Raw genomic sequence first — 13,232 nt, 5'->3', positions numbered from 1 at the left:
GTTGTATAAATATATAAACATGCAATATATCAAAAGAGAAAGAGAGAGAGAGAGAGAGAGAGAGAGAGAGAGAGAGAGAGAGAGAGAGAGAGAGAGAGAGAGAGAAACATCCTCTGCTTTTAAACAAAAAAACCCTTTTTATTGTAGCTTCATACATTTATTTTACGCACAACATTTTAAGGCAAAAAGCTGAGAAAAATCACAGTTTTGTCAAAACTACATCCAGATCAGATTCAGAACAATGATCAAAACATAGCTGGAGTAGATTGAGTCCTAATGCTTGCACTATTCTATACCACTTCCTGGTTCAACATTTCATTCAGTAACATTAGGCAGTTTTGATTTATGTTGATAATCGTGTTATTTTACACATACATATGATTATATTGCCTGTTGCCTGTTTCTTCTTCGCCTGTTTCGCCTATATATTGCCTGTTTCTTCTTCTTCGCATGTGTTTTGAACATGAGATTAAGTAGGGCTACTCTTTCAGAAGATAGCCCACTATCGTAAACAATGAAAACACAGAAAGCCATTTTTGTCAATGGTGGGGAAAGAGTTATGAATAAAATTAAATTAACATTGTTTGAACAAAACTGAAAGGTTCCTGGCCAGAATGAGCTACAATGTGATCAGGTCACACAGTCAGGCAGACTCTGAGTAAATCGTATGAGAACAACCTATAAACAGATGCTTACAACAATGTGGAAAGTGTTCAAAACACTGTCATGGCGCTGTCTATTTTTGTGAATGTTGTAAAGCCTATGAGGCTTGAACCAGCATAGTATTGTCTGTATAGTGTGGATTTCTCAAAATACAAGCTCGACAATGTATTATATTAACCAAGTAATTATATAAAAGCATCTACACAAAGAACTACCATATGTGTTTGTCTAATACATACCTTCAGCTGAAACAGGGTCAGTCTTCCGAGACCGCACAGTGACCGTTCCAGTTTTGGAAAGATCACTTCCTGTTCTCCAAACCCGGACTTCGACATAACCATCACTCTCATCTACATGGTACTCCATTTCTCCGAAATAAAATACTGGTGCTGTTGGACAAAAAAGTGAGATGTTTTATGGAAGGAACAATCTAGATATAAGCATGATCACCACATGAGTAATGACTTAAAATAAAATATTTAAAAGAACTGCTACTGTTCATTTTATGAAAGTCAATGGGGTCTAAAACAACACTGGACCCCTATAACTTTATTTATGCAGACACAGAAATCCAAATATATTTTGTGTTCCACAGTAAAAAGAAAGTCATAAAGGTTTGTATTGAGGGCGAAATGATGACAGATGTTATTTTGGGTGAAGGACTATCCCTTTAAGACTGAGGCAGCTTTGACAAAAGGTACAGGGATGTGGAGACAGACGGGCTAGCATGGACCTGTCTGTCTGCAATTAACACTTTACCCATCTTAGAATCCAGTGCCAAATCCGTGTTCATAGCTCGCTAACACCCTATCTGCTGGTGAAAGGTCCATGTCACACTCAGCTTCCAAATGTGTTTTCTTGGAAAACAAAGTGTCATGTACTGAATCTGACTAAGGGTAAGACATCGAGGGTGTTGAAGGGGTTTAAGCTGCTATATGTCCACAGTAGGAAGCGTATCTAAGCACAAGGAAAATAAACTACATTTTTGACAAGGCTTTTTTCCTCTCTTTTTATTCGTGTGTGGCATGGTGGTCTCACAGGCGATGTGTTAAAAAAATATCAGGTTCATTTTTACCTCTAAACCAACACTGAACTGTTGACGCATTAGGATGGAATGCTCTAAAGAGGTCATGCAAGGTGTTTTGAGATGTGTTTTTTTTCCATTAAAAAGCTTAAAATAGAACCACTTCAGCATTTGAGCCTTAGCTAGGGCCCATCATAGAATGATTTTACCTGTCACTGAAGAGTTATTCAAGCCCCAACTCTTACATTATGAGGAAATACTGACAGGGACAGAGTCAAATTTTGAGTGACAGAAACAGTTCACTTAAATATGTCAAAATATCCCATGCCACATTATCCCAAGTTTGACATCTGAATGCATGTCTTTTTATTAATAACTACCCAATGTGTTCAAACGTTTAGTTAGAATTGAATGTGACTGTGAATGAACAGAGCAGCGTGGACATTTTGCAAAATATTTCACACAGGTTTGGGATAAGGTAAGTTAACCTGATAGAAATTTGTATTTGGTGTTAAAAAATCCTCATAATGAATTAATACTGATTTCCGAAAAATCATGTGACACTGAAGACTGGAGTAATGGCTGCTGAAAATTCAGCTTTGCCAAAACAGGAATAAATTACATTAAAACATATTCAAATAGAAAACAGCTATTTTGAATTGCGGTATTTCAAGTAATGTGTTTGCTGTAATTCTCATTAAATAAATGCAGCCTTGGTGAGCATAAGAGACTTTTATAAGCATTAAAAAATCAATGACCCTGAAAAGTGTTGCTTATATTCCAAACATGCCACGTGCAGCTGATTAGTATTGCTTAATTATAAATATTAATTGTAATCATTTTGTGTTTCATATTTCATTCATACTTTTTTAAAGTGCTGAAACAACTTGCATTAATGATCAAAGGCTAAGCTTAAACTCACAAAAAAAAGTTGACATGCTTCACCTGCAATAAAACGCACAAAACAAGCGTGTGAAGTTGTGTAAAAGCTCACGGGGGCTAATGTGTCTTTAAGCACTGCCTAGAGGATTGTGTCCAAGGGCGAAAAATGTTCATGATGTGAAAATCCCATTATAAAATGTTCACTTCAGAAAAACAGAGAGGCAGTTATCTCCAGCTTTATCTAGGTCTCAGAGACACATTAAATATAACTACATGATGTGTCTTGGCACTGCCAGAGCCTGTCCCAGCAGAGACATAAAGTACTGTGGGCGATCGTAAGGTGATATAAAATGAGTGCTTTGGTTTTGCTTGTTGCGTGGGTGCATTTTAGTGTGTGTCTCGCTGCTCCCACAATCAGATAAGGTTCATTTGTAAAAGGTACAAACAATGAGCTTCAAAGCACCAAAGTCCATTAACTGAAAAGCAAACCATTGGCTCCTACACGACCCAAACCCAAACTCAGGTGCTTCGCAGAGTGGATTAGGTTACCAGTGTGGCAGTCTGCCATGGTGCTAAAGTGGGCTAAATTTGAACTACTGAGGGTTTTCTTTTCGTTAAAGGTTCTGCATTATTATCTTTACAAAACGTGAATTATCTGTATTGTAGCCTTTAGTACGCTCTGACACTCTTAACTGGCATTTTACTTCACTGCACATTTGACCACTTTGGTCAAAAGCTGCTCTATGAAGTAACTCCAGCCAACAACCTTTTCATAAGGACAGAACCAGAAGACATGAATGCACAGCTCCCTCTCACCTCATTTCAACTCTCTGTAATTAAACCCTCTGGTAGAGAAATACAAAACAAAGCAGGGCAATACAGTCACAAAGACTATGATTTCTTAACCACAAAATATGTCTTCCTATTTCTAAAATATTGTTTAGTGTGACGTGCCCACCAATTTAATTTTTCTTTTTCTTTCGCTATCTTTGTGGGTACTCATAGGTGTAATGTTTTACTAGCGTACACATAAACTGTATAATCGGCTGGGAAGACTGAATTGCAGTCTATTGCAGACTATTGCAGATAGGTAAGCAGCTTGGTGTGAAGAAATCAACTGTGGGAGCATTTATTAGAAAATAACCACTGATAATATTCTTCAATCTGGGGCTCCACGCAAGAAACCAAAATATAACTTTTTGGTAAAAAATAGTTGTGATTGGGAGAGAAAAAATGCTGAGTTGCACCTGGGGGTTGAAACATCATGCTTTGGGGCTGTTTTTTTGCAAAGGGACCAGGACGACTGATCCGTGTAAAGGAAAGAATGAATGGGGCCATATTGTGAGATTTTGAGTAAAAATTTTCAGCAAAGGCATTGAAGATGAAACATGGCTGGGTCTTTCAGCATGACAATGATCGCAAAGACACCGCCAGGGCAACAAGTTCAAGGTTTCAAGGTCCTGGAGTGACCTAGCCTTCAGATCTCAACCCCATAGGAAATCTTTGGAGGGAGTTGAAAATCCACATTGCTAAATTCTTTAAAAATCAGACAATGTGGTGTTCTGGATTTTTTTTCTCTCATTCTGTTTCTCATTGTTGAAGTGTACCTATTATGGAAATTACAGGCCTCTCTCATCTTTTTAAGTGGGAGAACTTGCACAATTGTGGCTGACTAAATACTGTTTTGCCTCACTGTATATCAATGTATATGTATATGAATGTATATGTATATGTATATTTAATATATCATAGTGTACATCTGATTTAAACACTTGATGTTAGCCTGAGGAGATTGGCAGAATGAATCCTGGGAGTCTGGTGGTTCACACATCTACGCACAGACATGTTTGTGGGCTTGAACTTTCCTTAGCATTCCCACAGAGTGACAGCATTTATAAAAAGCAAAGAACTCTGAGTGGAAGAAAATGGCAGAACACATTAGCACAGCGCTAAGTGTTTTTCAGTGAGGACTCACCTTTCCACAGGAGCACTCCAATGAGTCTGAAATGACTGAAGGTAATTTTCTTGAAAAAAGCACCAGAATTTTTCAAGGTAATTTTCTTGCAAAAAAAAATGTCACATTTATTCAACCGAATTTAAAAAAAAAAATAATAATAATAGTTAAAATTTGACTTTAAATCAGAGGTCTTCAACCCTGCTCCTGGGGACCCACTGTCCTGCAGAGTTTAGCTCCAACTCGAATCAAAGACAGCTGAAGCTAATCAAGCGCTTCAGGATCGCTTGTTGAAAATACACATGCTGCGTCCCAACTCGCCTACTTATACTACGTCCTAAAAGTATGTACTCTTTTTGTGAAGAAAAAGTATATACTTTTGAGTGTGTAGCAGAAAAGTAGGCAAGCTTCGAGACATACTACTTCGCCATCTTTAACGGACTCTGTCGCTTAGTTACGTGCAACCCGTCACCGTTTATCTGCCCTGTCAATCATCATCAGATTCGTCACAGTTCAAATCCTCCACATTCAGTTTAATCTACTACCGTATCGGAGAGAAATGTAGCCGCTCGTTGATCTGCCATGTGTGGGTCTTTGTGGGTCAGAGACTCTCCTCATGTGTTTGCAGTTTAAATATAATGATGCATTTAAAAGTTAATGGCCAAACGTGTCATTAATAAAGTTCACAATGCTGATGCAGGTGAAATATAATGTGGACAACACTGAATAAATATATTTTTGTCAGATTAAATATTGATAGTTGGTCACTCAAACCCCTTTATCTAAATTTCTCTACTTAACCATCGAACTCGCACATCCGCCATGTTTGTATTTTTTTTTGCGCTTTTTATCTACGTTTGTAGTTCTTATCGAATCCCCGTCCACTGGGACAGACAGGTGTGCTGAAGCAGGTTGGAGATAAACTTTGCAGGACAGTGGGTCCCCAGGAGCAGGGTTGAAGACCTCTGTTTTAAATAATGTACAACCAGGAATCAACAAACTGATGAGGAAAGAAACAGAACCTAACAAGGTTCCCTTAATCACTAACTTCACCACAGGACATCTGCATTGTCTCTTCCAGTGTCTGAAGACTGAATCTTAATAATAGGCTCCATGCAGACAGCCACCTACACTCATTTTGGTTTCTCCGGATACTTCAATCTCTCTCTCCAAGTGGTCCATAATCATAGCTTTATTAGCCCCACAAACATTCACTGCCTGACATCAAGCAGCATATTAGTGAGCCTGATCCTAAGGTACAAGTATCCTCTTGTTTTGCAGTTACAATAACTCACGCACAGTCCTTTCTCTACGCTTATGAGGGTGATTTTTACCATATCTAGCAGGAATTACTGCAGCGTGCAAGAACACGTCCCCACCACACTCGTTATCAACACGCAGATTTTCTAAATGGGATGTTGCCAGCTGATTTTTGTTACCAATACTATTACAAAAGGCTTGTGAGGACCAAATATAAGAATGTTAAAACCTGAAAAGATAAGTATAAAGGTACGTTCACAACAAGAGTGATAACTATAAAGAAAGCATCCACACATGAAGACAATATCATTCTGTTTATTCTAAGCGTATGTTTGTCTGTCCCTTTAAATGCTCAAGCTTGTTACAGCTGGATGGATTCTGATTGGCTGTCAGTGTTTTTATGGTTCATCAGCTAGATAAAATCGCTCTCAAAATTATTCCAACAATATCAGGGTTGCCAACTCTCACGCATCTGGCGTGATTCTCACGCTTTCAGGCTCTGTCTCACGCTCTCACTCCGCCCAACTCAATCTCACGCCAAATTGCCAAACCTGCTTTTGATATTAAACAAAGCTATAAGCTTTAATTTTTTTTTATGTGTTTTAATGAAATTCAAACAATAAATAGCGTTTTGGCGCTAATGTGGCATAATGTTAAAGCCAGAGGCGTTGAAAAGCGGAGTTGCATGCTCTCGTCTCCCTGCCGTGCGCGCTGGTCACGTGGCCCATGAGCGCTCAATACTTCTAGCGCTGTGCCAATGCATTTAAATGGCTTAAGCGGATACACAACAGTTTCACCATATAGATGTTTGCTGCAAGTTTTGGTAAACAGTACAGCTTAGTGTTTATTGATTATTAAGTCAGCCATATTTACAGGATCGTTTTATTATGGAGAGTGATAGAGGTTCAACATTGTTAACATTAATGTTATTCTTGTATTTAGCCCTCAGGTATTCCTTACTAATAGGTCACACTCATACTCATTAAATTATATTTATTGAATATTTTGAGAAGGTCTTTTGGTACTAAATACTATTTGTGCAACAATTATTTTCAATAAATGACCACTTAAAATATTTTTCTTCTAATATTTGTATTTCTTCTAAAATTTATATTACAATTAGTGTAGTAATTAATATTAAAATAGAGAATTCCAATTCAAAGAGGCAAATTAGAGTCATTTTGTGGCTAAAAAATATTAATGTTTATTTGTAATGCCATTAGGTGCCTTATGGCTCTTTAATAAATATACATGTATCTAATCTAGTTGCTCAAAAATATATTGCAGTCTTTGCATTCTAATAAATATTTAGATATGATGATCAAACACTAGATTTCTTTAAATGTGAAATTTCAAAACGTAAATAACTTGCATCCTAATCTTTTTAATGAATAATGATACTTATATAAGCAGTCACAAGTGAATATTAAGGAATGGCACATATAATTTGACCCAAGAAATCTTTAAACTAGTGCCAAAACAAACATATTATTATGTACAGTATATATACTAGATATAAACTGATACTGAATCAAGATCAAAAGCATTACCCCCCCCCCCCCCCCCCGGCCCCCGGCCCCCGGCCCCCAAAAAATCTCACTCCAACCTGAACTTAAAAGTTGGCAACCCAGACAATATTATTTCTCTTTATCGTTATAGTTGTAGTGTTATAGTTGTAGTTCTTTAATATTGAGAACGATTTTTAGAACTATATATTTATTGTTGTCTTTATAGTTATCATCCTTGGTGTGGACGGGCCTTTAGAGTTAAGTTAGGTACCTTCAGAAGTAAAGGTAGAAAACCAAAAATACCCTTTTCTCTCTATAAGCTCAGTATAAATCAATAGAAAGTCCCATGGAGAGTAAAACAAATGTCCAGACAGAATAGTCTATCTATCTATCTATCTATCTATCTATCTATCTATCTATCTATCTAGGGCTGGGCGATATGACGAAATATATCGTCTGGACGATAGAAAATGTCTATCGTTTTATATAAGGCTCTATCGTTTACGCCACGATAAGGCGTTTATGGCAGAATTTTAAGTCAAGATGCACGTCACGCCACGGCATGCCCATGCACGCTGCCATACATAAACAAACATGGAGGAAGACGGTAGTAGACGCGGTTCAGACCAGGGTAATTCTCAGAGTAATTATGCCAGAATAGTGTCATAAGCGCTCAAAACAAACTCCAGACACAGACGGGCTTTTACGCGTGGCACACCATATAGCCATATATTGAAATATTTTAATGGCAGGTGTAGGGATGGCGAAAACTAAACATTTTCTTGACCGACCACCGAGCCTCATTAGCCGGATGAAACTGGTTAACCGATTAGTTTAAAATATGCTGCGCTATTTGAAATAACACCCGCGAGCCGCACTCCCTCTCTCTCTCTCTCTGCCTCCCGCTCTCTCACTCACACACACACGCGCTGCCGCCTCCCTTCCTCTCACGTCACTTTTTTTTAAATCCCCCACAGCGCAAAACACAAGTCCCGCAAACGCGCCGCAGAGGAGCTTGTTTGTAATCAGAGGACAATGGCTCCTTAGTTTCGAAATGGTTTGGGCAAGCTGATCGCGTTGTAAATAAAGGCGTTTGTCCAGCGTTAGAAGCTCATTTGAATCATTGCCGCGGCTCATTTAAGAAAATGACAGCTCCGAAGAGATGCCACTTTAGTTCAAGGTAGTGCTAACAATAATAAAGAAAGACGATCAACACCTTATGTGTTTCCACTGAAATGAAGATGTAATATATTTCCAAATGTAAGCCCATCTTAAGCGAAATGCACGCTTCGTACTGTCGTCTGCCCTGACTCTAACCTCGAGTGTTTACTTTTTGCAAACCTTGTGAGCGCGCAAACCCAAACGCTGTGACCTCACGCCAAATGTTTTTATTGGTTTATTAAGTACAAACAGGCGAGTTATGAAAAACTGAGTGCGAGGGATATGTTCACTTCACACAAAAAGATTTTGTAATGAGACGGCTAACTGTAGTAGCGTTTAGTCCACTGTCTATAATAGCCTAATTTAGAGATCACTTTTTTATTTATTTTAACCGACAACTTTGATCGGTTAATGTTGATACGGTCAGCCATCGGTCATCGGTTAACATCCCTAGGCAGGTGTTAACTTAACCAACAGTCTTGCTTGAAAAAAGGTTCTAAATAAAATAAAAATGTAGTCCATACTACCTTTATTTGTTTTGTATATCATTTCAAACTGCATTTCCACATTGCAATTTTGTATAGACTATTCATAAACTGAATTAACAGAAAAATTGCTATATCGTTATGTATATCGTTATCGGGATATCAAATGAGCTATATCGGGATATGAAATTTTGGCCATATCGCCCAGCCCTATATCTATCTATCTATCTATCTATCTATCTATCTATCTATCTATCTATCTATCTATCTATCTATCTATCTATCTATCTATCTATCTATCTATCTATCTATCTATCTATCTATCTATCTATCTATCTATCTATCTACCTACCTACCTACCTACCTACCTACCTACCTACCTACCTACCTACCTACCTACCTACCTACCTACCTACCTATCTATCTATCTATCTATCTATCTATCTATCTATCTATCTATCTATCTATCTATCTATCTATCTATCTATCTATCTATCTATCTATCTATTTATCTATCTGGCTGTCTATCCATCCGTCCGTCCGTCCTTCCATCTATCTGTCTGTCTATCTGTCTATCTATTAATGAAAACTACCAAAAAAAAAAAAAAAAAAAACCCACCACATTAAAGTCCAGTGTAAGCAGACTATTTTTACCCATTGTTGCTGCTGTCTGTGCGTGCTCGGAGTACTCTAAGTAGGTGGCACTCAATAAGCTGACACGGTCCTGTCTTTTCAAAAAACAGTCGATCAGGTTTCAGGTGTATGCGTCATTTGCAAAGGCGAACGAGCACTGCTGTCAGACAGTAGCTCCAGGCAATGTTTTAGTCTCTCTCGCTCTTTTTTCCCCTCCTTGCTGAAATTCTTGACATCAGCCAAGAATCTGGACTGGAAAACAAGATAACAATGAAGATGCAAACAAAGCCAGTTTCTACAAGGCAGTGCTGTCCTCCATCCTGTGTGTTTATACTTGACAAATCACCCGTAAGAAATAGGATCAACCTGTGAACTGATATGCTTAAGAGGCTTCCAATTGTCATTTAGATCACCTTGAAACTCAAGAGCTGAAGTAAAACCGAAAAAAAGTGCTAAGCAAAATATATTTTGTCCTATTTCTGTTTTTAAAAAAATCTGCCAATAACACAACCAATAACACAACCAATAACACAACCAACCAACCAACCTACTTACCTACCTCTATCTATCTATCTATCTATCTATCTATCTATCTATATATCTATCTATCTATCTATCTATCTATCTATCTATCTATCTATCTATCTATCTATCTATCTATCTATCTATCTATCTATCTATCTATCTATCTATCTATCTATCTATCTATCTATCTATCTATCTATGTGCAAACATGGTCAGTTATCACCTAAAAGTCAGTAAAGCAGCTGTAATGAAATGGTCACCATTTGAGTCACTTGGTCTACCACACTACCCCAAATGCTTCCCGTCAACGTTTCACTTTCCTTACATTTGGAATGGCTTGGTGACATTCTGGACAGAGTTATAGATTGAAAAAGATTCTCTGAGGTCGACCCTCATAAAAATTCTGACAGAGATATCAATGTGGCTCCACAGTTGTGCAGATGCCTCCGGGGCTGACCCTGGGGTCTCAAACACGGCGTTTCGACACGCAGCGGTTTGAATTACATCGCAACGACCAACTGGTGGGAATTTCAGTCATGTAACCTCTGTCCTCTAAAAAGAAGGACACTTTAAACACCATAAAATGTTGCCATAAATAATAATCAGCCTTATCCACGGTTCAATTGCCCAGAGATAGGGGAACTTCAATCCATAAGCTGTCCATCATCTGATTTCCCTGCTGTTTTGTTTTCCATAAGATTTTTAATGAAAGATTTGCTTGTATAAACCAAATTACTTCAAACGCTGTTACACATCAAACACAAACTGAATAAATTTAATTTGCTGAAGTTTTTCTTCTGGCATGTATGTGTGTGTGTGTGTGTGTCCGTAAATGCAAATAGATTTAAGACCTCCCACAAACTTGTGGGCTCCTTTTCCCCAACAGAATCTGAGTTTCATGTAGGTAGAAATTAAAAAAATCAGCGTTTTTTGTTGCATCTTTTGCTCCCACTCTACCCTGTCTGTGCTGGATAAGCATCAGTCTCGGGAGATAGCAGGGCAGCTGTGAGGGGAGGGGAGGCCCGGAGGTGTTGCTGAACAAAGAGGCACCGTGGGGAGATATGATAGAGAACAGCACCTGTAACTATGCCTGGAGATGAGCGATAAGGTGCTTTCCGGGACACAGACGCACTTGGGCACATGACTGAAAACTGCTTTCTACTTCATATTGGATATTCATGTTTTTTACTGCACATTTAATGTCATATTAAATCAAACTGCACTTTAAAGCCACGTACACACCGGCAACATTATCATGCTTATCGGCAGCATTTTCGAGACGTTTTTGTATTCACACCCAATCATTTTTCCCCTGACGATGCGCCGAGTGAACGTAAAAAATTGCTTCCTGGCGGTAAATGTCGCTTTTGATTTGATTGCAAATCAAATAGGATACCAATAAAACTCAACATCGAATGCTATTTGATCTGCAGTTCCTCTTTATTACAACTCCCTCTTATCAAGAATTCTGTAGATGATGTGGCGTTTGTCATAAAGTTATTTGTGTTAAGACACCAAAGAGACTGCAGTACTACAGTAAGAGTACAGCGTTTCTGTCAAATAAAACCGGAAACTGGGGGTAACGCAGATATGACGCAATTGACAGGCCACTCCCTCAGACGTCCTGGTTTCTTGGTTAAAATAGCCATTTTCTTACAGTTAACAAATAGTTGGAAATATCTAGGCTATTGTAAGAACTCAACTGAACAAAATATATAACACTGGCATGGTGGTTTTTGGATAATTTACTGCATAAATACTACAGAGTGCATCTTTAAATTCAAATATCTATAATTAAATTAAAGTGTACCACTTTTTTTCCCAAGCACAGCTTCACTGTGAAAGGTTCAGACGGGTTGCTCTTTCATGTACCGAAAAAAAGAGAGAAAGAAATCTAAAACAATATATTGGAATAATAACTCTCTCTACAGACTAAATAATCCATTCTCCCCACTTTAAGATGAGGCTGCACCATTCTTTGCTTTCATACTTCAGGAATTATAGCTGTAAAATCGCTTAAAGGTTTGCTGTGGCGTTCAATAAATCCTATGAATTTAGATTAAACATTCAGTGTGATCTTGCCTTCAAATTTCTGTGCTAAATCGCTACGGGACTTGTTAAAACAAAGCCTCCGACAGCTTCCCAGACTGCTGCCTCGAATGGAAGCACCTGTCGAGAAAATGTTATCTACCTGCATGTGCCCCAAAGATAAAATAAAAAATAAAAAAAAGTTTGTTTTATAAGATGCCCAGCCTAAAACCTTCAGAGAGCTCATAAATATTTTAAGATTATTTAAAAATTCTCTAGTCTTTGTGTGCATTGCTTAAGCAGTGCAAAACACTACTAATTAAGTGAAATCCCACTCAAAAGCTCCTGCAACTGCGACAAACTCTTACATTTTCCATGTACTGCAGAACTTAGTCCCAATGGAAAAGTTGTTTATTTTTTTTAAAGGGTTAGTTCACCCAAAAATGAAATTTAAGTCATTAATGACTCCTTCCACACCCGTAAGACCCCTGTTCATCTTCAGAACACAGTTTAATATATTTAGTCTGAGAGCGTATGGAAGTGTATGCACACTATACTGTCCATGTCCAGAAACGGAATAAAAACATCCTCAAAGTAGTCCATATGTGACATCAGTTAGTTAATTAGAATCTCTTGAAGCATCGGAAATACATTTTGGTCCAAAAATCACAAAAACTACGACTACGACTGCAACTACTGTCTTCTCTTCCCTGTTTGTTTTCAATCCTCAAATAAAGATTCAATGGTCATGAATCAGCGTATTGATTCAGCGTATCAGCATGACACTGGCGATCCAAATCATGAATCAATCCGCTGATTCATGACCGTTTGAATCTTTATTTGAGGATTTAAATAAAAAAGGGAAGAGAAGACACTGCTGAATAAAGTTGGATTTTTTGTGATTTTTGGACCAAAATGTATTTCCGATGCTTCAAGAGATTCTAACTAACTAACTGATGTCACATATGGACTAATTTGATTATGTTTTTATTCACTCTCTGGACATATTTACAGTATAGTGTACCTAGACTTAGATACGCTCTCGGACTAAATATAAAATATCTAACACTGTGTTCTGAAGATGAACGGAGGTCTTACGGTGTGGAACG

At 37.9% G+C, this 13,232-nt stretch overlaps 1 protein-coding gene across 1 annotated transcript in view; it reads right to left on the bottom strand.

Annotated features, from left to right (window-relative positions):
- Positions 1-13,232, bottom strand: part of frem2b (FRAS1 related extracellular matrix 2b) — a 108,536-nt gene that overhangs the window by 28,322 nt on the left and 66,982 nt on the right. The window contains exon 7 of the mRNA XM_067450427.1: positions 903-1,052. Within this exon, the coding sequence (XP_067306528.1) occupies positions 903-1,052 (150 nt within the window). The remainder of the gene's footprint in view (positions 1-902; positions 1,053-13,232) is intronic.

Source organism: Pseudorasbora parva, chromosome 8 (genome assembly GCF_024679245.1).
Source record: "Pseudorasbora parva isolate DD20220531a chromosome 8, ASM2467924v1, whole genome shotgun sequence".
NCBI lineage: Eukaryota > Metazoa > Chordata > Actinopteri > Cypriniformes > Gobionidae > Pseudorasbora > Pseudorasbora parva.
The sequence above is the reverse complement of the archived record's forward strand: the minus strand, read 5'-3'. Positions and strand labels throughout refer to the sequence as shown.